Source organism: Scyliorhinus torazame, chromosome X, assembly GCF_047496885.1.
Source record: "Scyliorhinus torazame isolate Kashiwa2021f chromosome X, sScyTor2.1, whole genome shotgun sequence".
NCBI classification, from domain to species: domain Eukaryota; kingdom Metazoa; phylum Chordata; class Chondrichthyes; order Carcharhiniformes; family Scyliorhinidae; genus Scyliorhinus; species Scyliorhinus torazame.
This window is the reverse complement of record NC_092738.1, coordinates 22,585,424-22,610,628: the sequence shown is the minus strand read 5'-3', so window position 1 is coordinate 22,610,628 and position 25,205 is coordinate 22,585,424. Positions and strand designations below refer to the sequence as shown.

The 25,205-nt window shown below is 46.1% G+C and overlaps 2 protein-coding genes across 4 annotated transcripts in view; one reads left to right on the top strand and one right to left on the bottom strand.

The window, feature by feature from the left end:
- Positions 1 to 14,917: 14,917 nt before the first annotated feature.
- krt18a.1 (keratin 18a, tandem duplicate 1) lies at positions 14,918 to 17,900 on the bottom strand. Of its 2 annotated transcripts, XM_072493720.1 has the most exons (8): positions 17,454 to 17,899; positions 17,073 to 17,155; positions 16,664 to 16,820; positions 16,188 to 16,352; positions 15,879 to 16,004; positions 15,519 to 15,739; positions 15,381 to 15,403; positions 14,918 to 15,143 (listed from the first exon to the last, which is right to left on the bottom strand). In XM_072493720.1, exons 1-8 carry the CDS (start codon positions 17,820 to 17,822, stop codon positions 15,049 to 15,051), a joined length of 1,239 nt encoding a protein of 412 aa, XP_072349821.1. In that variant the 5' UTR covers positions 17,823 to 17,899; the 3' UTR covers positions 14,918 to 15,048. The 2 variants fall into 2 exon arrangements, with proteins under 2 accessions (XP_072349821.1, XP_072349823.1); XM_072493722.1 differs by lacking the exons at positions 14,918 to 15,143; positions 15,381 to 15,403 and having other exon boundaries at positions 15,515 to 15,739; positions 17,454 to 17,900.
- A 141-nt stretch (positions 17,901 to 18,041) lies between these two features.
- LOC140405384 (keratin, type II cytoskeletal 8-like) overlaps positions 18,042 to 25,205 on the top strand; it is a 46,807-nt gene continuing 39,643 nt past the window's right edge. Inside the window, exons 1-2 of one of the 2 annotated variants that reach the window (XM_072493719.1) lie at positions 18,042 to 18,416; positions 19,695 to 19,903. In XM_072493719.1, coding sequence (XP_072349820.1) covers positions 18,144 to 18,416; positions 19,695 to 19,903 — 482 coding nt within the window. In that variant the 5' untranslated portion in view covers positions 18,042 to 18,143. The remainder of the gene's footprint in view (positions 18,417 to 19,694; positions 19,904 to 25,205) is intronic. The other variant, XM_072493718.1, reaches the window with a different exon arrangement.

Genomic DNA, 25,205 nt, shown 5'->3' with positions numbered 1-25,205 from the left:
AAACACCACACACAACATTGTGATAGTGACCAGATAATCTGTTTTTAGTGATGTTGATTGGGAGATGGATAGTGGCTAAAACACTAAGGTTAACTCCCTGCTCTTCTTCAAACAGATGGAATCCTTTCTATCAACGCCAGAGAGCAGGCAGGGCCTCAACTGAGAAACAGAGACCAGAAATCTCTGGTCATCGGGATTCACCGCTCCCTCCTGCGGGTTTCCAGGTGGTGTGGGGGTGGCATCAATGGAAAATCCAATTGACAAGCAGCGGGAAGATGGAATCCCACCGCCAGCGAACAGCGCGCGGCCGAGGAACACGCGGGTTTTGCGAAGGGAAGGCAGCTGTCGAGTAATATTAGATGTTTATTGAATGTGGTAATGACGAGGTGTATGGATGCGGACAAGATGTTTGATAGGGTAGAGTGGGGGCATTAGTTCAAGGTTCTGGGGGGGGGGTCGGGTTTGGGCCCACATTGTTATATGCGGCCCCCATGGCTAACGTTAGGAAAAATGTGCTTAGTTTGGGAGATTTCCAGTTACACAGGGTACGTGGCATGTGTGCCCGTTATCGGTTTTCACTGGCTATCGAACCCTTAACTATTGCGCTACGGGCATCAAGGGTGTGGTTGGGTATTGTAAGGTGAGTCAGGGAGCACAGGGGATCGCAGTATACAGATGATTTGTTGCTGTACATTTCCATTGCATTGGATTGTATGATAGGATAATGGGCATATTGGAGAGGATAATGGGCATATTGGAGAGGATAATGGGCATATTGGAGAGGATAATGGGCATATTGGAGAGGATAATGGGCATATTGGAGAGGATAATGGGCATATTGGAGAGGATAATGGGCATAATGGAGAGGATAATGGGCATATTGGAGAGGATAATGGGCATATTGGAGAGGATAATGAGCATATTGGAGAGGATAATGGGCATATTGAAGAGGATAATGGGCATATTGGAGAGGATAATGGGCATATTGAAGAGGATAATGGGCATATTGGAGAGGATAATGGGCATATTGGAGAGGATAATGGGCATATTGGAGAGGATAATGGGCATATTGGAGAGGATAATGGGCATATTGAAGAAGATAATGGGTATATTGAAGAGGATATTGGGCATATTGGAGAGGATAATGGGCATATTGGAGAGGATAATGGTCATATTGGAGAGGATAATGGGCATATTGGAGAGGATAATGAGCATATTGGAGAGGATAATGGGCATATTGATGAGGATATTGGGCATATTGGAGAGGATAATGGGCATATTGGAGAGGATAATGAGCATATTGGAGAGGATAATGGGCATATTGGAGAGGATAATGGGCATATTGGAGAGGACAATGAGCATATTGGAGAGGATAATGGGCATATTGAAGAGGATATTGGGCATATTGGAGAGGATAATGGGCATATTGGAGAGGATAATGGGCATATTGGAGAGGATAATGGGCATATTGGAGAGGATAATGGGCATATTGGAGAGGATAATGGGCATATTGAAGAAGATAATGGGTATATTGAAGAGGATATTGGGCATATTGGAGAGGATATTGGGCATATTGGAGAGGATAATGGGCATATTGGAGAGGATATTGGGCATATTGGAGAGGATAATGGGCATATTGGAGAGGATAATGGGCATATTGGAGAGGATAATGGGCATATTGGAGAGGATAATGGGCATATTGGAGAGGATAATGGACATATTGGAGAGGATAATGGGCATATTGGAGAGGACAATGGGCATATTGAAGAGGACAATGGGTATATTGGAGAGGATAATGGGCATATTGGAGAGGACAATGGGTATATTGGAGAGGATAATGGGTATATTGGAGAGGATAATGAGCATATTGAAGAGCACAATGGGTATATTGGAGAGGACAATGGGTATATTGGAGAGGACAATGGGTATATTGAAGAAGATAATGGGTATATTGAAGAGGATAATGGGCATATTGAAGAGGATAATGGGCATATTGAAGAAGATAATGGGTATATTGGAGAGGATAATGAGCATATTGAAGAGGATAATGGGCATATTGGAGAGGATAATGAGCATATTGGAGAGGACAATGGGTATATTGGAGAGGACAATGGGTATATTGAAGAAGATAATGGGTATATTGAAGAGGATAATGGGCATATTGAAGAGGATAATGGGCATATTGAAGAAGATAATGGGTACATTGAAGCGGATAATGGGCATATTGGAGAGGATAATGTGTATATTGGAGAGGACAATGGGTATATTGGAGAGGACAATGGGTATATTGAAGAGGATAATGGGCATATTGAAGAAGATAATGGGTATATTGAAGAGAATAATGGGCATATTGAAGAGGATAATGGGTATATTGAAGAGGATATTGGGCATATTGGAGAGGATAATGGGCATATTGAAGAGGATATTGGGCATATTGGAGAGGATAATGAGCATATTGAAGAGGATAATGGGTATATTGGAGAGGATAATGAGCATATTGAAGAGGATAATGGGCATTTTGGAGAGGATAATGGGCATATTGGAGAGGATATTGGGCATATTGGAGAGGATATTGGGCATATTGGAGAGGATAATGAGCATATTGAAGAGGATAAAGGGCCTATTGGAGAGGATAATGGGCATATTGAAGAGGATAATGGGCATATTGAAGAGGATAATGAGCCTATTGAAGAGGACCATGGGCATATTGGAGAGGACAATGGGTATATTGGAGAGGATATTGGGCATAGTGGAGAGGACAATGGGTATATTGGAGAGGATAATGAGCATATTGGAGAGGATAATGGGCATATTGAAGAGGATATTGGGCATATTGGAGAGGATGATGAGCATATTGGAGAGGACAATGGGCATATTGAAGAGGATATTGGGCATATTGACGAGGATATTGGGCATATTGAAGAGGATAATGGGCATATTGAAGAGGATATTGGGCATATTGGAGAGGATAATGAGCATATTGGAGAGGATAATGGGTATATTGAAGAGGATATTGGGCATATTGAAGAGGATATTGGGCATATTGAAGAGGATAATGGGCATATTGAAGAGGATAATGGGTATATTGGAGAGGATATTGGGCATATTGAAGGGGATATTGGGCATATTGAACAGGATAATGGGTATATTGGAGAGGATAATGAGCATATTGGAGAGGACAATGGGCATATTGGAGAGGATAATGGGCATATTGGAGAGGACAATGGGTATATTGGAGAGGATAATGGGCATATTGGAGAGGATAATGGGCATATTGAAGAGGATAATGGGCATATTGGAGAGGATAATGAGCATATTGAGAGGACAATGGGTATATTGGAGAGGATAATGGGCATATTGAAGAGGATAATGGGCATATTGGAGAGGATAATGGGCATATTGGAGAGGATATTGGGCATATTGAAGAGGATAATGGGCATATTGAAGAGGATAATGGGCATATTGGAGAGAACAATGGGTATATTGGAGAGGATAATGAGCATATTGGAGAGGATAATGGGCATATTGAAGAGGATAATGGGGAAGACTTCCGGGTGCGGCGATGACCAGCTGAGTCGCACGTTTCGGCAGCTCCCGGTGAAACGGACTTTTGGGCTCTTGATAGGAGCCCCAACGGCAATTTTGACGGCTAAAAACACTGTGCGGTAAACCAGAAGGGAATCCCCCCTGGATACGGATGAAAAAAGGAGGAGAACGTGGCCGGATTGCAGTGGATCCTTTAGAACAATGGCAAGGAAGGCAAGCAAAAACCAAGATGGCGTCGGAAGGTGGCAGTTTAACATGGGGCCCTGAACAACAAGAGTTCTTGAAATGCTGTGTGGAAGAGCTCATAAAGGAAATGAAGAAAGAGCTGTTGGCCCCGATACTACAGGCGATCGAAGGGCTAAAGGAGGAACAAAAGACCCAGGAGCGGGAGCTTCGGATCGTGAAGGCAAAGGCAGCCGAGAATGAGGACGACATACAGGGCTTGGTGGTGAAGACGGAGACGCATGAGGCACATCAGAAACGATGTGTGGAAAGGTTGGAGGCACTGGAGAACAACGCAAGGAGGAACAACCTGAGGATTCTTGGTCTTCCTGAAGGTGCGGAGGGAGCGGACGTCGGGGCATATGTGAGCACGATGCTGCACTCGTTAATGGGAGCGGAGGCCCCGGCGGGTCCGTTGGAGGTGGAGGGAGCATACCGAGTGATGGCGCGAGGACCGAGAGCAGGAGAAATTCCCAGAGCCATAGTGGTGAGATTCCTCCGTTTTAAGGATAGAGAAATGGTCCTTAGATGGGCAAAGAAAACTCGGAGCAGTAAATGGGAGAACGCGGTGATCCGCGTTTATCAAGACTGGAGTGCGGAGGTGGCGAGAAGGAGGGCGAGCTTCAATCGGGCCAAGGCAGTGCTTCATAAAAAGAAGATAAAATTTGGAATGCTGCAACCGGCAAGACTGTGGGTCACATATCGAGGGAGGCACCACTACTTTGAGACGGCGGATGAAGCGTGGACTTTTATTGTGGAAGAAAAACTGGAATGAGCGGGTTATTAAAAAGAACGTTTGAACAAAGTGGTGGGGCGAATGTGGGGGGCGAAGAGGGGGGTTAAAAAGGGGGGAAAGAGGAGTTTTATGTACTAATCCTGCGATGTGGTAACTTTTCTCTCTTCCACAGGTGGTGATGGGGGGAGGAGGGGAGGTGGAGGAGATGGGGCGTTGGCCATTGGGGGCGGGGCCAAGGGAGAAGCGCGGGCTTGGTTCCCGCGCTATGATAATCATGGCGGGAATAGAGAAGCAGGAAGGAGGGGGCGTCGCACGGTGCGAGCCGAGGTCACGGGGGGAAGCCGAGGTCGGCCAGAGTTTGCTGACTTCTGGGAGCAACATGGGGGGAGTAATTACGCTAGCGGGGGATCTAGCGGGGGGGGGGGGGTGGGAGGGGGGAATTACTGGGTTGCTGCTGCTGGGGAGAGGGGGGAGCTGGTATGGGAGGGGATGGGCGGGGGGGCACCGCCTGGGGGAGATACAGCTGCGTGGGAACCGGGTGAGGAGCTGGAAAAAGGGGATGGCTAATCGACAAGGGTGGGGGGGGGGGGGCCCCCAACCCGGCTGATCACGTGGAACGTGAGAGGGCTGAACGGGCCGATAAAGAGGCCACGGGTACTCGCACACCTTAAGAAACTTAAGGCAGATGTGGTTATGTTACAGGAAACGCACCTGAAACTGATAGACCAGGTTAGGCTGCGTAAAGGATGGGTGGGGCAGGTGTTCCATTCGGGGCTAGATGCGAAAAACAGGGGGGTGGCTATATTAGTGGGGAAGCGGGTAATGTTCGAGGCAAAGACTATAGTGGCGGATAACGGGGGCAGATACGTGATGGTGAGTGGCAAACTACAGGGGGAGACGGTGGTTTTGGTAAACGTATATGCCCCGAACTGGGATGATGCCAATTTTATGAGGCGGATGCTAGGACGCATCCCGGACCTAGAGATGGGAAAGCTGATAATGGGGGGAGATTTTAATACGGTGTTGGAACCAGGGCTGGACAGGTCGAAGTCCAGGACTGGAAGGAGGCCGGCAGCAGCCAAGATACTTAAAGATTTTATGGAGCAGATGGGAGGTGTAGACCCGTGGAGATTTAGCAGACCTAGGAGTAAGGAGTTCTCGTTTTTCTCCTATGTCCATAAAGTCTACTCGCGAATAGACTTTTTTGTGCTGGGAAGGGCGTTGATCCCGAAGGTGAGGGGAATGGAGTATACGGCTATAGCCATTTCGGATCACGCTCCACACTGGGTAGACTTGGAGATAGGGGAGGAAACAGGAGGGCGCCCACCCTGGAGAATGGACATGGGACTAATGGCAGATGAGGGTGTGTGTCTAAGGGTGAGGGGGTGCATTGAAAAGTACTTGGAACTCAATGATAATGGGGAGGTCCAGGTGGGAGTGGTCTGGGAGGCGTTGAAGGCGGTGGTTAGAGGGGAGCTGATATCAATAAGGGCACATAAAGGGAAGTAGGAGAGTAAGGAACGGGAGCGGTTGCTGCAAGAACTTTTGAGGGTGGACAGACAATATGCGGAAGCACCGGAGGAGGGACTGTACAGGGAAAGGCAAAGGCTACATGTAGAATTTGACTTGCTGACTACGGGCACTACAGAGGCACAATGGAGGAAGGCACAGGGTGTACAGTACGAATATGGGGAGAAGGCGAGCAGGTTGCTGGCACAACAATTGAGGAAAAGGGGAGCAGCGAGGGAAATAGGGGGAGTGAGGGATGAGGAAGGAGAGATGGAGCGGGGAGCGGAGAGAGTGAATGGAGTGTTCAAGACATTTTATAAAAAATTATATGAAGCTCAACCCCCGGATGGGAGGGAGAGAATGATGGGCTTCTTGGATCGGCTGGAATTTCCCAAGGTGGAAGAGCAGGAAAGGGTGGGACTGGGAGCACAGATCGAGGTAGAAGAAGTGGTGAAAGGAATTAGGAGCATGCAGGCGGGAAAGGCCCCGGGACCGGATGGATTCCCAGTCGAATTCTATAGAAAATATGTGGACTTGCTCGCCCCGGTATTGACGAGGACCTTTAATGAGGCAAAGGAAAGGGGACAACTGCCCCGACTATGTCTGAAGCAACGATATCGCTTCTCTTAAAGAAGGAAAAGGACCCGCTACAATGCGGGTCCTGTAGACCTATTTCCCTCCTAAATGTAGATGCCAAGATCCTGGCCAAGGTAATGGCAATGAGAATAGAGGAATGTGTCCCGGGGGTGGTCCACGAGGACCAAACTGGGTTTGTGAAGGGGAGACAGCTGAACACGAATATACGGAGGCTGTTAGGGGTAATGATGATGGCCCCACCAGAGGGGGAAACGGAGATAGTAGTGGCGATGGATGCCGAGAAAGCATTTGATAGAGTGGAGTGGGATTATTTGTGGGAGGTGTTGAGGAGATTTGGTTTTGGAGAGGGGTATGTTAGATGGGTGCAGCTGTTGTATAGGGCCCCGATGGCGAGCGTGGTCACGAATGGACGGGGATCTGCATATTTTCGGCTCCATAGAGGGACAAGACAGGGATGCCCTCTGTCCCCATTATTGTTTGCACTGGCGATTGAGCCCCTGGCGATAGCGTTGAGGGGTTCCAAGAAGTGGAGGGGAGTACTTAGAGGAGGAGAAGAACACCGGGTATCTTTGTATGCGGACGATTTGCTACTATACGTGGCAGACCCGGTGGAGGGGATGCCAGAAATAATGCAGATACTTGGGGAGTTTGGGGATTTTTCAGGGTATAAATTGAACATGGGGAAAAGTGAGTTGTTTGTGGTGCATCCAGGGGAGCAGAGTAGAGAAATAGAGGACCTACCGTTGAGGAAGGTAACAAGGGACTTTCGTTACCTGGGGATCCAGATAGCCAAGAATTGGGGCACATTGCATAGGTTAAATTTAACGCGGTTGGTGGAACAAATGGAGGAGGATTTCAAGAGATGGGATATGGTATCCCTGTCACTGGCAGGGAGGGTGCAGGCGGTTAAGATGGTGGTCCTCCCGAGATTCCTCTTTGTGTTTCAGTGCCTCCCGGTGGTGATCACGAAGGCTTTTTTTAAAAGGATTGAAAAGAGCATCATGGGTTTTGTGTGGGCCGGGAAGTCCCCGAGAGTGAGGAAGGGATTCTTACAGCGTAGCAGGGATAGGGGGGGGGCTGGCACTACCGAGCCTAAGTGAGTATTATTAGGCCGCTAATATTTCAATGGTGAGTAAGTGGATGGGAGAGGAGGAGGGAGCGGCGTGGAAGAGATTAGAGAGGGCGTCCTGTAGGGGGACTAGCCTACAGGCTATGGTGACAGCCCCATTGCCGTTCTCACCGAGGAACTACACCACAAGCCCGGTGGTGGTGGCTACACTGAAGATTTGGGGACAGTGGAGACGGCATAGTGGAAAGACTGGAGCCTTGGGGGGGTCCCCGATAAGAAACAACCATAGATTTGCCCCGGGGGGAATGGATGGGGGATATGGAATGTGGCAAAGAGCAGGAATAACGCAACTGAAAGATCTGTTTGTGGATGGGAAGTTCGCGAGTCTGGGAGCGCTAACCGAGAGATATGGGTTGCCCCAAGGGAATGCATTCAGGTATATGCAACTGAGGGCTTTTGCGAGGCAACAGGTGAGGGAATTCCCGCAGCTCCCGACACAAGAGGTGCAGGACAGAGTGATCTCAAAGACATGGGTGGGGGATGGTAAGGTGTCAGATATATATAGGGAAATGAGGGACGAAGGGGAGACTATGGTAGATGAACTAAAAGGGAAATGGGAAGAAGAGCTGGGGGAGGAGATCGAGGAGGGGCTGTGGGCAGATGCCCTAAGCAGGGTAAACTCGTCGTCCTCGTGTGCCAGGCTAAGCCTGATTCAGTTTAAGGTATTACACAGGGCGCATATGACTGGAGCACGGCTCAGTAAATTTTTTGGGGTGGAGGATAGGTGTGCGAGGTGCTCGAGAAGCCCAGCAAATCATACCCATATGTTTTGGTCATGCCCGGCACTACAGGGGTTTTGGATGGGGGTGACAAAGGTGCTTTCAAAAGTAGTGGGGGTCCGGGTCGAACCAAGCTAGGGGTTGGCTATATTTGGGGTTGCACAAGAGCCGGGAGTGCAGGAGGCGAGAGAGGCCGATGTTTTGGCCTTTGCGTCCCTAGTAGCCCGGCGCAGGATATTGTTAATGTGGAAAGAAGCCAAGTCCCCGGGGGTGGAGACCTGGATAAATGACATGGCGGGGTTTATAAAGCTAGAGCGGATTAAGTTCGTTCTAAGGGGGTCGGCTCAAGGGTTCACCAGGCGGTGGCAACCGTTCGTCGAATACCTCGCAGAAAGATAGATGGAATGGAAAAAAGAAGGCAGCAGCAGCAGCCCAGGATCGGGGGGGGGGGGGGGGGGGGGGGGGGGGGGGAGGGGGGGAGGGGGGGGGGGAGGGGGGGAGGGGGAGGAGGAGGAACCAGAAGGACTCTCAGGGTTGTTAATATATACTGTATAATATGTATAGGTTGTTGCTACAGATAATTATATATTGGACTGTTAAATTATATTTTTGGAGAGTGTTACTTGTGATAAGGCAGTTGCCAATTAGGGTTAGTTTTCATTTTTGTTATTTATTATTTATTCTTTTTTTTGTTTATAAAATAGGTCATTGTTACTTGTGTTGTTATAATATTGTGTAAAGGATGCACAATGTACTGTGTTGGTTGACCAAAAATTTTCAATAAAATATTTGTAAAAAAAAATATTTTTTTTATATTGGAGAGGATAATGAGCATATTGGAGAGGATAATGAGCATATTGGAGAGGATAATGAGCATATTGAAGAGGATAATGAGCATATTGGAGAGGATAATGGGCATATTGGAGAGGATAATGGGCATATTGGAGAGGATAATGAGCATATTGGAGAGGATATTGGGCATATTGGAGAGGATAATGGGTATATTGAAGAGGATAATGAGCATATTGGAGAGGATAATGGGCATATTGGAGAGGATAATGAGCATATTGGAGAGGATAATGGGCATATTGGAGAGGATAATGAGCATATTGGAGAGGATAATGAGCATATTGGAGAGGATAATGGGCATATTGGAGAGGATAATGGGCATATTGGAGAGGATATTGGGCATATTGGAGAGGATAATGAGCATATTGGAGAGGATAATGGGCATATTGGAGAGGATAATGAGCATATTGGAGAGGATAATGAGCATATTGGAGAGGATATTGGGCATATTGGAGAGGATAATGGGTATATTGAAGAGGATAATGGGTATATTGAAGAGGATAATGAGCATATTGGAGAGGATAATGGGCATATTGGAGAGGATAATGAGCATATTGGAGAGGATAATGGGCATATTGGAGAGGATAATGAGCATATTGGAGAGGATAATGAGCATATTGGAGAGGATAATGGGCATATTGGAGAGGATAATGAGCATATTGGAGAGGATAATGGGCATATTGGAGAGGACAATGGGTATATTGGAGAGGATAATGAGCATATTGGAGAGGATAATGGGCATATTGAAGAGGATAATGGGCATATTGAAGAGGATAATGGGCATATTGGAGAGGACAATGGGTATATTGAAGAGGATAATGAGCATATTGGAGAGGATAATGAGCATATTGGAGAGGATAATGGGCATATTGGAGAGGATAATGAGCATATTGGAGAGGATAATGGGCATATTGGAGAGGACAATGGGTATATTGGAGAGGATAATGAGCATATTGGAGAGGATAATGGGCATATTGGAGAGGATAATGAGCATATTGGAGAGGACAATGGGTATATTGGAGAGGATAATGAGCATTTTGGAGAGGATAATGAGCATATTGGAGAGGATAATGGGCATATTGGAGAGGACAATGGGTATATTGGAGAGGATAATGAGCATATTGGAGAGGATAATGGGCATATTGAAGAGGATAATGGGCATATTGAAGAGGATAATGGGCATATTGGAGAGGACAATGGGTATATTGAAGAGGATAATGAGCATATTGGAGAGGATAATGAGCATATTGAAGAGGATAATGAGCATATTGGAGAGGATAATGAGCATATTGGAGAGGATAATGGGCATATTGGAGAGGATAATGAGCATATTGGAGAGGATATTGGGCATATTGGAGAGGATAATGGGCATATTAGAGAGGATAATGGGCATATTGGAGAGGACAATGGGCATATTGGAGAGGACAATGGGTATATTGGAGAGGACAATGGGCATATTGAAGAGGATATTGGGCATATTGGAGAGGATAATGGGCATATTGAAGAGGATAATGGGTATATTGGAGAGGATAATGGGCATATTGGAGAGGACAATGGGTATATTGGAGAGGACAATGGGCATATTGGAGAGGACAATGGGTATATTGGAGAGGATATTGGGCATATTGAAGAGGATATTGGGCATATTGAAGAGGATAGTGGGCATATTGGAGAGGATAATGGGCATATTGAAGAGGATAATGGGTATATTGGAGAGGATAATGGGCATATTGGAGAGGACAACGGGTATATTGGAGCGGACAATGGCATATTGGTGAGGATATTGGGCATATTGAAGAGGATATTGGGCATATTGAAGAGGATAGTGGGCATATTGGAGAGGATAATGGGCATATTGGAGAGGACAATGGGCATATTGGAGAGGACAATGGGTATATTGGAGAGGACAATGGGCATATTGAAGAGGATATTGGGCATATTGGAGAGGATAATGGGCATATTGAAGAGGATAATGGGTATATTGGAGAGGATAATGGGCATATTGGAGAGGACAATGGGTATATTGGAGAGGACAATGGGCATATTGGAGAGGACAATGGGTATATTGGAGAGGATATTGGGCATATTGAAGAGGATAGTGGGCATATTGGAGAGGATAATGGGCATATTGGAGAGGACAATGGGCATATTGGAGAGGACAATGGGTATATTGGAGAGGACAATGGGCATATTGAAGAGGATATTGGGCATATTGAAGAGGATATTGGGCATATTGAAGAGGATAATGGGCATATTGGAGAGGACAATGGGTATATTGGAGAGGATATTGGGCATATTGAAGAGGACAACGGGTATATTGGAGAGGACAATGGGCATATTGGAGAGGACAATGGGCATATTGGAGAGGACAATGGGTATATTGGAGAGGACAATGGGCATATTGAAGAGGATATTGGGCATATTGAAGAGGATATTGGGCATATTGAAGAGGATAATGGGCATATTGGAGAGGATAATGGGCATATTGGAGAGGACAATGGGTATATTGGAGAGGACAATGGGTATATTGGAGAGGACAATGGGTATATTGGAGAGGACAATGGGTATATTGGAGAGGACAATGGGTATATTGAAGAGGATATTGGGCATATTGAAGAGGATATTGGGCATATTGGAGAGGATATTGGGCATATTGAAGAGGATAATGGGCATATTGAAGAGGATAATGGGCATATTGGAGAGGACAATGGGCATATTGGAGAGGACAATGGGCATATTGGAGAGGACAATGGGCATATTGAAGAGGATATTGGGCATATTGAAGAGGATATTGGGCATATTGAAGGGGATATTGGGCATATTGAAGAGGATATTGGGCATATTGAAGAGGATATTGGGCATATTGAAGAGAAAAGTGTCAAACTGTGGGGACTGTGTTGTGTATTTGAAAGATACGTTCATGTTTATGTGTGCCCTGGTTTGAATAAAAATATTTTTAAACAACGACCTACTCCTATTTCAGTAGTAGGATTTTAAATGAAATTAAAATCGCTTCTTGTCACAAGTAGGCTTCAAATGAAGTTACTGTGAAAAGCCCCTAGTCGCCACATTCCGGCGTCTGTTCGGGGAGGCTGTTACGGGAATTGAACCGTGCTGCTGGCCTGCCTTGGTCTGCTTTCAAAGCCAGCAATTTAGCCCCCCGATGTTTCAACTTATTATTTAAGTGTTACGGTGCTGGTTCATGCATCATAGGGGAAATCAGAAGGCGACCACAGAATTGTTTTTTTTCTAAACAGGAAAGATTTTGGTCGTGGATCATGTAACCAACAATGATCACATTAGATGTTGGAGTTTCACTCCTTTCTGCACACCGTACAATATTACAGGTCGCAGTCACAAACTACCTTTTCTCGTTCCGTTTGAGAGAAATCAAAAGGAGATTGTGCTCCCCTCACTTGTAGAATTATTTGAGAATGATTTTTAAAAAGACAAGTTGATTTTTAAAAATAAAAATCCAACTTTCCACTGGTCTTGTAGGTCGCGTCTTCAGAGTTCGAACGACAGTGGCAATCCTTTAAATCGCAGCAAAAAGCAAGACTTGGGGTTTCTGTTAACTATTTGAGTCCTGACTGGGTGTCGTTGGGGTTACCAAAGCCAGAAGCTTTTGCAACAGTGGCCCAGATCCTCATGTTGCAATTACTGAGTTGATTACGGGCACATTACATGCTCATTCATTTGAACAACAACTTACATTTATATAGCCCCCTTAATGTAGTAAACATCCCTATATGCTTCACAGGGGCGGAATCAGATTAGAATTGACACTGAGCCAAAGAAGGACGAGGACATTTTGGATTGGTAATAAATGCTGGTGTTGCCAGCAACACTCACATCCACGAGTGAAAATTAAATTAGGGCAAACAACCAAACATTTCAAAGTGATAGGTTTTAAAGAGCAGAGAGCTTAGGGCCTTGCAGCTAGTTGAAGGCTATGTGGATGGGTTGGGTTTGTGTCCTGTATAATTGAAGCCAGAGTGTGAGCCATTTGGGATGTTTCAATGTGAAAGGTGCTATATAACCTCTCACACACACAAACACATACACATGATTGAAGGTGAATGCTTATAAATGGTATAAATAATTCAGGTTAGAACCATAGACTTCCGTGGGCAGCACGGCGGTGCAGTGGTTAGCACTGCTGCCTCACGACGCCGAGGACCTGTGTTCGATCCCGGCCCCGGGTCACTGTCCGTGTGGAGTTTGCACATTCTCCCTGTGTCTGCGTGGGTCTCACTCCCACAACCCAAAGATGTGCAGGTTAGGTGGACTGGCCACACTAAATTGCTCCTTCATTGGAAACAAAGAATTGGATACTCTGAATTTATTTTTAAAAACCATAGACGTCCTACATTGCAGGAGGCCACTTGGCCCATCGAGTCTGCACTGACCCTCTGAAAGAGCACCCTACCTGGGTCCACTTCGCCTCCCCATAACCCCACCTAACCTGCACATCTTTGGACTGTGGGAGGAAACCGGAGCACCCGGAGGAAACCCACAAAGACACGGGGAGAACGTGCAAACTCCACAGTCACCCAAGGCCAGAATTGAACCCTGGCGTTGTGAGGCAGTAGTTCTAACCACTGTGCCACCCCGGTTAAAGGTTGAAGCTTTAACATTTATTGCTCAACTGGTTAATTGGGATTTAATTTTATAGAATACAAGCTAGTTAATGGTGTTTGCCAAGATTGTCTATTCAGTATACAAACCCAACCCACCCACATAGCAGGCAAACTGCTCTGTAACTGGCCAAAATACAGAAGTGAAAGAGATAAAAACAGATGAGTAAGAAATAAAAGCAGAAAAAAAGGTAAAAGATCACAGAGGGTGGAGACACAACAAACTTGGCTCCTCCAAACCTCTGCTGCCACTATCCGGACATGTACCCAAGTCCCATTCACCCATCACCCTTGTGCTTGCTGACCCACAGAGTCCAGCACTGCCTCAGTTTTCAAATTCTCATGTGTTCAAATCCCGAAATGGCTTCTCTCTCATCTCCAGCCCAACACCCCTGCAATCCTCCAACATGATTTCCTTTGCCCCTTTGGCAGCCATGCCTTCAATAATCTAGATGCAAAGCTCAGGAATTACCTCCTCAAACCTCTACTCCCTCCTTCTTGAAGATATATCTCTTAAAATATACCTTTTTGACCAAGATTGTGGTCACCTGTCCCAATATCTCCTAATGTAGTGTAGTGTCAAAGTTGATCTGATAACACCTCTTTGAAGTGCTTTGGGACATTGTACTATAGTTAATGAAAGTTGCTGTTGAAGCAGAGCACTTGTTTCTGCTACTGGGGTGGGAAGAGGCCTATACGAGGCATAAACACTACCACAGACTGAATGGCCTGTTTCTGTGTAAAGTCTATTTAATTCTATCTGGAGGGAATCAAAGAATGAAACATCACAGGGCTGATGAGTGATCTGGATTTGATCCACACCACCCCCGAAGGTTGAATAATTCGGACCTGAGCAGTGGCTGAAGGATTTTTATCAATATACATTACAGCTTGACGTTTTGCTGTAGCAGCTTTTGTTCATATCCCATTGAAGATGATTTTCCTCCTGCCCTTTTAAAAAGACGAGTCAAGATTGAAGGTCAAGCAGGGTCTTTATTTTTGATAACATTCAAAAAGCTAACAAACAGCAGATGATTACATTTTCCAACGCAGCTACAAGGGATCTGTCATGACAGTTGAAAGGTCGGCGTGGCTTTGTGCCAGTTAGTTGATTTGGACGGTCTCATCAGACACTATTTTGCCATCAACCACTTTCTGAGTGGTGACGATTGTCTTCTTGATAGTTTGTGAGGTTACACCTGTTCATGCAAATAAATGACATTGTGAGCGGGTTATGTTGAAGCACAGTTTATTACACAACAGATTACCATCCTTGCTGGCTGGATCACCTATCCTTGTACAATTACACACAAGTCTCATCCCAACAGAATGCAAAATAGGTGGGTTTCATAAGGAAATCTACCCCAAGACCTTTGCACCAGGAACATGTATAAAACTACACATATAAATTTCCTAAAAGCAATGGTATGTCTTACCTGAAGTTGACTCAACAAGTGTGCTGTGAAAACAAGGGGAAAGAACAGGTCAGACAAATAAACTAAGGTGTGTGTGTGTGTGTGTAATGGTAACAATCTTTACTTTTTCTTAAAACCATTTCTGCTGATGCTACTTACTTGATATCCTCTCCATCCAGTAGGCGTCTGTATGTTGCTATTTCAGCCTCGAGTTTCATCTTAATGTTAAGTAGGATTTCATACTCTCTGACCTGGGACTGCATATCGCCACGGATCTGAAGTAGATCTCCCTCCAGCTTGGCGATCATTCCATTTATAGTCTGCAGCTCCATCTCAGACCTGAGTTCTGTGTCCCTCAGCGAGCCTTCCAGTGAGTTTTTCTAAAATGAAAAAAAAAACGTCAGAGTGGCGGATTTTCTACCTGATGATTCGTTACGCTCATTCAATGAGACATCAGCCAGTGTTGCATTCGATGCGATTGCAGGCTTGTGTTTGAGGGACACACAGTGGAGTCCTCACCATGCTTAGAAGACTCTCCAGCTCAACTTCTAGAGACTGTATCTGGCGATGCAGTTCAGTGACTTGTAGTTTTGCACTGCGTAACTCGTCAGTATTGTGTTTAACTTCAACTTTGTAGCTGTCCATCTGGAACACAAAGAAATGTAATCAGACACAGCACTTTTCACCAAATTTCCCAGATATTTTGATGTAATTTGCAGTCCCATCTAAGTCTTTCTGCTTGGAACTGGCCAATTCATCGTGTTATCAGTGGAAGCATTATGCAGAGTTGTGCAGGTTTGTTTTAGTTTAAAATATCATCTCATTTACCTGGTTCTTGTACCAGCTCTCCGCATCATCCTTGTTTTTCTGTGCAACCCCTTCATATTCTTTCCTGATTTCAGCAAGGACCTTAGACAGATCTGGACCCGGAGTAGAATCCACTTCCACATGTACGCTAGAGTCAGCAACCTGGGAACGGAGAGCTCTGACTTCCTGTGGAATCAAAATACACATTATTTCTACTCCTTCTTTACCAAACCGTCCTGCTCCAAATCTAGAATGCAACGGATTGGAGTCAAAATGGGGCAGAAATACATAATTTCAGAGCCCATTTCCTGCACTGAACTCCCATTATACATGAATTTACCTTCTGCACAGATTGTTATTTATATTTTGCACCAGTAATTAGTTTCCCAATAGTATATGGAAATCTCTCTACTTATCCAATAGACTGCTAGGCACAGACGAATCGAGTCATTATTATCCTTATAGCCCCTTACAAACGAGAGATTAGTGGGACTCACCTCCTCGTGGTTCTTCCTGATGTAGATGAGCTCCTCTTTCAGAGACTCGATCTCGGTCTCCAGGTGCAGCCTGCCAATGTTGGTGTCGTCGATAACTTTGCGCAGTCCGTTGATATCATTCTCCACAGACTGCCGGATGGTGAGTTCAGATTCCCATCTGCCCAGGATAGGGAAAAGAGGCCGTGTTAAAGCTCGGACCAGGGGAGACCTTTGGCACCCACCCCCCTGAAACCCCTTTCACCTCATTGATCCAAAAGGGGGCTCAACAAGGACAACCTCAAAGCACCACCCAACAGAGAGGGGGAAATTGACACAAAGAAATCACCAACTTTCCAGCTCTGTTTGTGACATTGTTACAGTATGTTTGTGAGTCTGTGTGTGTGTGATAAGAGAGAGAGAGAGAACTCACTTCACTCTAAAGTCGTCAGCAGCCAGGCGAGCATTGTCGATTTGAAGTATAAAACGTGCGTTATCTACGGTCATGTCATAGACCTGGAAGATTTAAATGCATAGCATTAAAACATGATTTGCAAAAGAGAAAGGGCAAATGTGCCTGGGATGAAGTGGCACAGGAGGCGGTTAACGCCAGCAGAAAATCTCTGCTCCGGGTTAACAGTGCAGGAGGGTTTCAAACTTCTGCTGAACTCCACATTGCTGTGTGAACCCTCTCTTGCTGGGCAAGGAGGGTGGGCAAAGCACCATGTGCGAGGCAGACCGCCCCCCCCCCCCCAACCACCCCCCGCCCGCCTCCAAACTCACTCACCCCAGCAGTTAGATTTTTTTAATTTACCTCTTTACGAAGCTCATTCAACGGCTTCTCGTAGATGCTCCAGTCGCGAAAGCTGGGCCCCCTGGCGTCCAGATGCTCCTTAATCTGCAGCTCCAGCTTGGCGTTGCCCGTCTCCAGGCTGCGCACTTTCTCCAGGTAGGTGGCCAGGCGGTCGTTCAGATCCTGCATGGTCTCCTTCTGGCTGCCCACACCCCCCATGCCAATTCCGGCGGCGCTGCTGCCCAGGTTGGCCACCCGGGACATCCGGCTCACAGTCATTCTCTGCCCATAGCCACTGATGCTGCTGGCACTGGACTGCAGAGGCATTGACCTCCGCATGGACATGGAGCCACCGTGAGAGGACAGTGAGGTATAGCCCCTGTAGGTCATCCTGACTGCAAAGTGGTAGTGGCGATGGGGGGACTAGATGTTTGCAGAGACGGAGGAAACTCCAGTAAGCAACTTGTAGCGAGTTGAGAAACTTTATACCTTCTGACCAGTCGCTGATTGGCCCAGAGTTGGGTCCAATCACCATGGCAACCCGCTTCTGACACCATTTCCCTCCAATAGGAGCGCCAAGAAGTTTGCTATATACCACCCAGCAACTAACGGGAGCACACTTGCCGCGGGGCAAACAAGATTGGATAAGTTCTTGGTGAATTTCACCCCCTCCTCCTCCAAGTTGCACTCGTCAATTTCCACAACAGCAACATGTCCAGCCGCTCGTTCCGCTCCCGCAGCCACTTCAGCAGCCAGTCCTACACCCCCGGCTCCAGTATGCAGCGGGTGAGCTCCATTCGCGCCGTCCCCGGGCTGGGGCTGGGGATGGCAGGTGGCCAGAGACTGGTCGCTCTGACTGCCGGCAAAATCTCCCTGGAGGCTCCCCCAGCGTTCGAAGGTGGCCAAGCTTTCCAGGAGCTTCGAAGCCGAGAGAAGGACCAGATCAAAGGGTTAAATAACCAGTTCGCTCGCTTCATCGACAAGGTAAACACCCCAAATAATGTTCCTTGATTACAAAGAACTAGTCAAATCTGAAACTGAAATATTAACGGTGCCTTAAATTGTAACAAGATGTTCAACTGGGAAATAATTGAGCGTTTTCAAAGTATTGAACGAACCGATAAAGTCTGATTTCAACATATTCTGAGTCTGGCATCTTTCCATCCTTGCAAACCCGCAGAAACTTCGACTGGGCTCTTAAACGAGGTAGCCCCAGGGCGAATGCACCTTGTGTCACAAGAACCGTTTGTTTCATCTCATTGTTTCTCCTGAAATTCCTCCTTCCAGACTGCGTCGTTCTGTTGCAGTTTTTGACTGTTTAGGGTGAAGAATGACGGCCGAGTTATTGTAAGAAAGATGAGATTGTGCTTTCAACTCTCTTGCGGAATATCACATTTGACATGTGTAGCCATTTCACCGCCTCAACTGAGGGAGTTGCAAACGGAATCTCATTTTCTTGAGTGCCATTTGAAATCTTTGACTTATTCTTTCACCCAGTTGGACTTTTAAGATCGAATTTCCTGATGTTTGACAATGAAATATTCCTAGCATTTTTATACATGTTTATGACTTTTCTATATTGGTGCTGATATTGATGAGTTGGGTTTAAAAGTGTCACAAACAATGCTTCAAAATCCTAAACTATTAAACCATGATTTAAAACCTCATGTGCTGAGCAGTTTTTTTTTTAAATATAAATTTAGAGTACCCAATTCTTTTTTTTTCCAATTAAGGGGCAATTTAGCGTGGCCAATCCACCTACCCTGCACATCTTTGGGTTGTGGGGGCGAAACCCACGCAAACACTGGGAGAATGTGCAAACTCCACACGGACAGTGACCCAGAGCCGGGATCAAACCTGGGACCTCGGCGCCGTGAGGCTGCAGTGCTACCCACTGCGCCACCGTGCTGCCCCCTAAGTATCCTTACCCCCCCCCCCCCTCACCGTACATTGGTACTGAGGGGAGGGTACCCTGTTCATCCAGCACAAAATTAGTGTTTGTACCGTTTGGCCTTGTATATATTTTTTACTGTTGAAAAAAAGATATGGCCAATCCACCTAACCTGCACATTTTTTGGGTTGGGGGCGGGGGGTGGGGGTTAGACCCACGCAAACACAGGGAGAATGTGCAAACTCCACACAGACAGTGACCCAGAGCAGGGATCAAACCCGTGTCCTCGGCACCGTGAGGTGACAGCGCTGACTACTGTGGCACTGAAAACTGTTTTTCTAACCCCCCAGTGTATTTGCTTGTGTTTCAAGGTGCGGACATTGGAGCAACGCAACAAGCAGTTGGAAATGCACTGGAAGCTATTACAGGAGAAAGGTGTGCGCAGTTCCAACATTGATGGCCTGTTCCAAGTTTATTCCAACAACCTCAAGCAGCAGATCGATGCCTTGGCCCAGGAGAGGCATCGTCTACAAGACGAGCTGGAGAGCATGCAGGGGCTGGTGGAAGACTACAAGACCAAGTATGTGCAAAAATGGTCAAAAATGGCTCTTGATGTCTTTTTTGAATAGGGAGAGGGTGAAATTCCTCTGTGCGCTATTTGGCGTATGGCAGCTGATAGAAAATGGGTTGTTTTCACCGTGCTAGAATAGGCATGAATTTTATCAATGGGGAGAGAAACACCAATCTGACGCTGAATTTGTGCAAATTGGGCAGTGTAATACAAGTTATATTTTGTTTATAAGTTTTATTTTAATATTAGTTAGAAATATATTAGCAATCCGATAAAATTCCTCTGGCTGCTGGTTAAGCAAAGCTGCAAACCATTTTAAAAAGGTTTAGCTTGCTTTAAAGTAATAAAGTCACCATAGTCCCAGATGACCATAGGCTGTTTTCCCCTTTGAGGGGGGAGAGCTGACTGGTGTAGATTTAACCTGAGGGTCACCACAGGTTGAGAAGGCGGGGCTTTTATGAATAACCTCAGCCGGACGGGGAATTGAACCCGCGCTGTTGCCCTCGCTCCACATCACAGACCAGCTGCCCAGCCAACTGAGCTAAAAGAGGGGACAAGGAACATGTGTTCACACACATTATCTATCTGTGTGGTGCCAAGGAATTGGATTGCAAGGCATCTGGATTGGACATTGAATCTGTAGTGGAACTACAGTGGTTAGCACTGCTGCCTCACAGCGACAGTGTTACGGGTTCGATTCTGGCCTCGGGTGACAGTCTGTGTGGAGTTTGCACTTTCTCCCCATGTCTTCGTGAGTTTCCTCCGGGTGCTCCCACAGTAAAGATGTGCAGGTTAGGTGGATTGGCCATGCTAAATTGCCCCCTAGTGTCCAGATGTGCAGGTTAAGTTGCGGGGATTGGATGGGTAGGTGGGCATTGGTCGGGTGCTCTTTCAGAGGGTTGGTGCAGACTCAATGGGCCGAATAGCCTCCTTCTGCATTGTAGCAATTATGATTCAATGACCTACAGACAGACTTAAGGAGTGAAAAGTGACCTTGGGGGCCATCATAGTCATGCAACCAGTGTCATTACCATTGAGAATTTCCTTAAGGGTTCTTTCGATTGACCACTGGAACTATCTGGGAAGATCAGAGTAAATTTTGTTTAGCTTGGGTAGCCAGGGTTCCTGACAAGGTTAAGGGGGGGGGAGAAAGGGGAGGCAGTTTAATTTGTTGCTCCCCATTCACAGGGACTCTTAAGATTATCCGCAGCCAAAACAAAAGAGGTGGTGAAGCACAAAAGGCATTTTGTAAAGCAATTCAAGGATTGATTTTGCCACACATTAGGTTTCCGTACCCAGCGGTCTTGCCAACACCAGACACCAGTCATGTTCCTTTTAGCAAAAGGACCAGACAGGAGATTTTTTTTGAAGATAAAGCAGTGAGCCATTATGATCTGGAATGCACTGCCTGAACAAGTGTGAATTTATCATAGCTTTCAACGGTGAAATAGGTATCTACTTAAAAAAGAGGGGGGAGGGGGCTCAGCAATGGGGAAAGAGCAAAGGAATGGGGTTAATTAGATTGCTCTTTCATCCAGCCAGTACATACAGGATGGACCTAGTGGCTTCCCAGCTCTCATTCCCTGGACACACCACACTTTTTATAGCAGTATGAGGCGAGTAGAACTGCCACATCTGACTGAACAGGACTTCATTGACAAAGATCCCTTTAATTCAAATTTGTTTTTTTTTAAATTTAGAGTACCCAATTAATTTTTTCCAATTAAGGGGCAATTTAGCGTGGCCAATCCACCTACCCTGCACATCTTTGGGTTGTGGGGGCAAAACCCACGCAGACACGGGGAGAATGTGCAAACTCCACACGGACAGTGACCCGGTTTAATTCATTTCCCTAATTAGTTTGGCTGAGGAATTATGTTCCAGCTGAAGATTTGGACAGTATTCTTTGAACAGAAAACTCAAATGATTTGACTTATTTTAAATAAAAATCTCTTTCAGGAACACTGTACATAACAAAGATTAAACCGAACTGAGCTCCCCATCAATATTTGAGGCGAATCCAGAATATCATAGAATCACTACAGTGCAGAAGGAGGCCATTAGGCCCATTGAGTCTGCACTGACCTAGCCCGCACCCCGAACCCCACCCAGCCTTTTGGACACTAAGGGCAATTTAGCATGGCCAATCCACCTAAACTGCACATCTTTGGACACTAAGGGACAATTTAGCATGGCCAATCCACCTAACCTGCACATCTTTGGACACGAAGAGCAATTTATCATGGCCAATCCACCTAACCTGCACATCTTTGGACTGTAGGGGGAAACCCACGCAGACACTGGGAGAATGTGCAAACTCCACACAGACTGTCAACCGAGGTTGGAATTGAACCCGGATCCCTGGCGCTGTAAAGCAGCAGCGCTAACCACTATGCCACCGTGTTGCCCTTTACAGTGCAATGGGCAGAAAGCCATGAGCCAATGTCTCTAAGCCCCACAGCCTCTAAGCTGTGCATGTACACAGTTGTACAGCAGCATCAAGGTGCCATACAGTTGGGCAAAAAAAGATTGAAAGGTGCCATGCATTGAAGGGCAGTGACAACATTTTGCAGGCAACATTCATGCGAACCCCACTCCTAACAGCCCCCCGAAGAAAAGACGGAAATGTGATCTCTTGAAAATTAGTTAACATCCAGAGGGGAATGACCACCGTCTCTGTGGGCTAGGGTTAGGTATGCCTCCAGCCAGCTCCAATGAGCAGAGATCAAGTAAAAGGTTGATGGGACGCCTTAGCTATGTTTGCACCCCACCAAGGAGAAGATACCTCAGAGATTAAAACCCATGCGGAAAGCAACAGGAAACCACCTCAGCTATATTTCTCTAGTAAGTGGCTCAGGAAGTTCACGTGGCATGCTTGAATTAGGACATGCCACAGGGGCAGGACACAATGAACGGGTGGACTTTGCAAACAGTACTGTTATGGCACCATTACCGTCCGGCTTCAGTGTAAGAAATCTCCCTTCGCAACCTCACCTTCCCAAAGCACTTCACAGCAAATGAAGCACTTTGGGAGTCTTTTCCCCATTGTAGCGTCAGGGGAGGTGAGGGGCGATTTAGGCACAGCAAGATCCCACAAACTGCAGTCTGATAACTGACTAGGTCATTTGTTTCTCGTATTTTGGTTGAGGGATAAAAAACAATCAAGGCATTGGGAGATGCAACAAAACATAGAAAGTTTATGGGACAATTTGCCTTCCTGGCATAAATATATGACTAGTAAAGTTGCATATGAATTGTTTGTGATGCTTAACTTTAATCCTTGTACAATGAGTTCCGTTACTTACAAGTCTGGGCTTGTTGATTGTTTTTATGTTTCACTTGGCATACCATTCTGACACATGATAGGATTCTACTGTTCTAAAGGGTGTGTATTCATATACCACTTTTAACATCCCAAGGATGTGCCAAAATGTTACACTGCAAAATAAGTGCTTTGGAAGTGTAGTCACAGTTGTCATGTAGGGAAATGCAGCAACTACTCGGCGTAACCCAGTATGTCTAATTCAACTATTAGCCACCAAATTGGTTCTTTTGAAGAGGTGTTTGCACCTCACTTGAAGGTTCAGTGCAGACTGAAATTATACAGGTCATAGACTCCCAGATTCAATCCTCATACAGTTTGTGCAGTGGTCGTGGGTCGATGCCGGAAAAGGTTTGATTCACTTTGGTCAGCAGAAGGAGATCCCATGACGGATTTGAGTCCAGACATGCCAAACATCAGAGCACCCTTAAAGGTTTTGAGACCCGTTGTCACCAGCAAGGTGTGAGCTCCCATCCTTGCTTGCACCGAATCTGGCTTCATGTGTGACACACGGATCTTGGAATGCTTCATTATAACAATCATGCTCTTTAAACTATTGACTTACAATTTGTTCAATAGCATAACCCAAAGAGAGACGTTATGGGGGTAATTGTGACAGAGAAATTGATTGTTTGCCTAAGGAGGGACGTCAGTGCTGTTCAATTATATGTGCTGTACGACAGAAGCAATTATATAGTAATCATGTTGGAGGAAACTTTTTCTTATTCCCTGTTCAGCTGAGGTTGGAATCAAACCAGTACTTTTCTGCTCTGTTTTGGCCCAGTGCCCATGCAGACATAGTCGGTAATATTAAAAAAAAAGAAGATAATTTCTCTTAGCATTACTTCCTCTAGCAACACATCTCAAAGTGAACTGGCAGTAGGTAACGTTAGCTGGAGTACTGGGCGACACGGTGGCGCAGTGGTTAGCACTGCTGCCTCACAGCATTGAGGTCCCAGGTTCGATCCCGGCCCCGGGTCACTGTCCGTGTGGAGTTTGCACATTCTCCCCGTGTTTGCGTGGGTTTCGCCCCCACAACCCAAAGATGTGCAGGGTAGATGGCCACGCTAAATTGCCCCTTAATTGATAAAAACATAATTGGGTACTCTAAATTTAAAAAAAAGTTGGTTGGAGTAGTTCAGCTATCTTTCAGCACACCATATCTGCACCTGGACAACCTGAGGAATAGCTTTGAAAATGTTCCCTTCAATGGCAACTATGGCCACAGAAAGCACTTTATTTCAATCGATCTACAGCCAGTTCTGTTAGCCCCCCCACACTAGGTGCTTTAATTCTCCCTGAAAGCAGATGGGTTAATGGGTCTGCATAAAAGGCTTGTGGCTATATTGTGATGATCTGCCCAAGGCCAAATTCTACAAACATACAAAACAGGGGCAGAAGTTGGCCATTCGGCCCTTCCAGTCTGCTCTGCCATTCATTAAGATCATGGCTGATCCGTTTGTGTTTCTAATTCCACATTTTGATTCTCGGCTCATTCTCTTCCACCTTACTGTCCTGTGCTTTCCTCTTCGGCTGCTCATGGGTATCTCCTATGTTTCAACCTCAGTGAGCAATGTGACGAGGTGGCTTCTCCTTCCCTTCCTCATTGTGTTTTAAGCCAGCGCAAGTCCCATTCCCAAAGGATCCTTTGCCTGCAAGTAGCCAGTGTTCCTCAAAGTTCGAGCTCTGCTGCCATCACTACCGGAAATCCGCTGATGTTTAAAACAAATGAGAACTGATTTTAAAAAATACATAAATTTCGAGTACCCGATTCATTTTTTCAATTAAGGGGCAATTCAGCGTGGCCAATCCGCCTACCCTGCACATCTTTGGGTTGTGGGGGTGAAACCCACGCAGACATGGGCAGCACTGTAGCATTGTGAATAGCACAATTGCTTCACAGCTCCAGGGTCCCGGGTTCGATTCCCGGCTTGGGACTGTCTGTGCGGAGTCTGCACGTTCTCCCCGTGTGTGCGTGGGTTTCCTCCG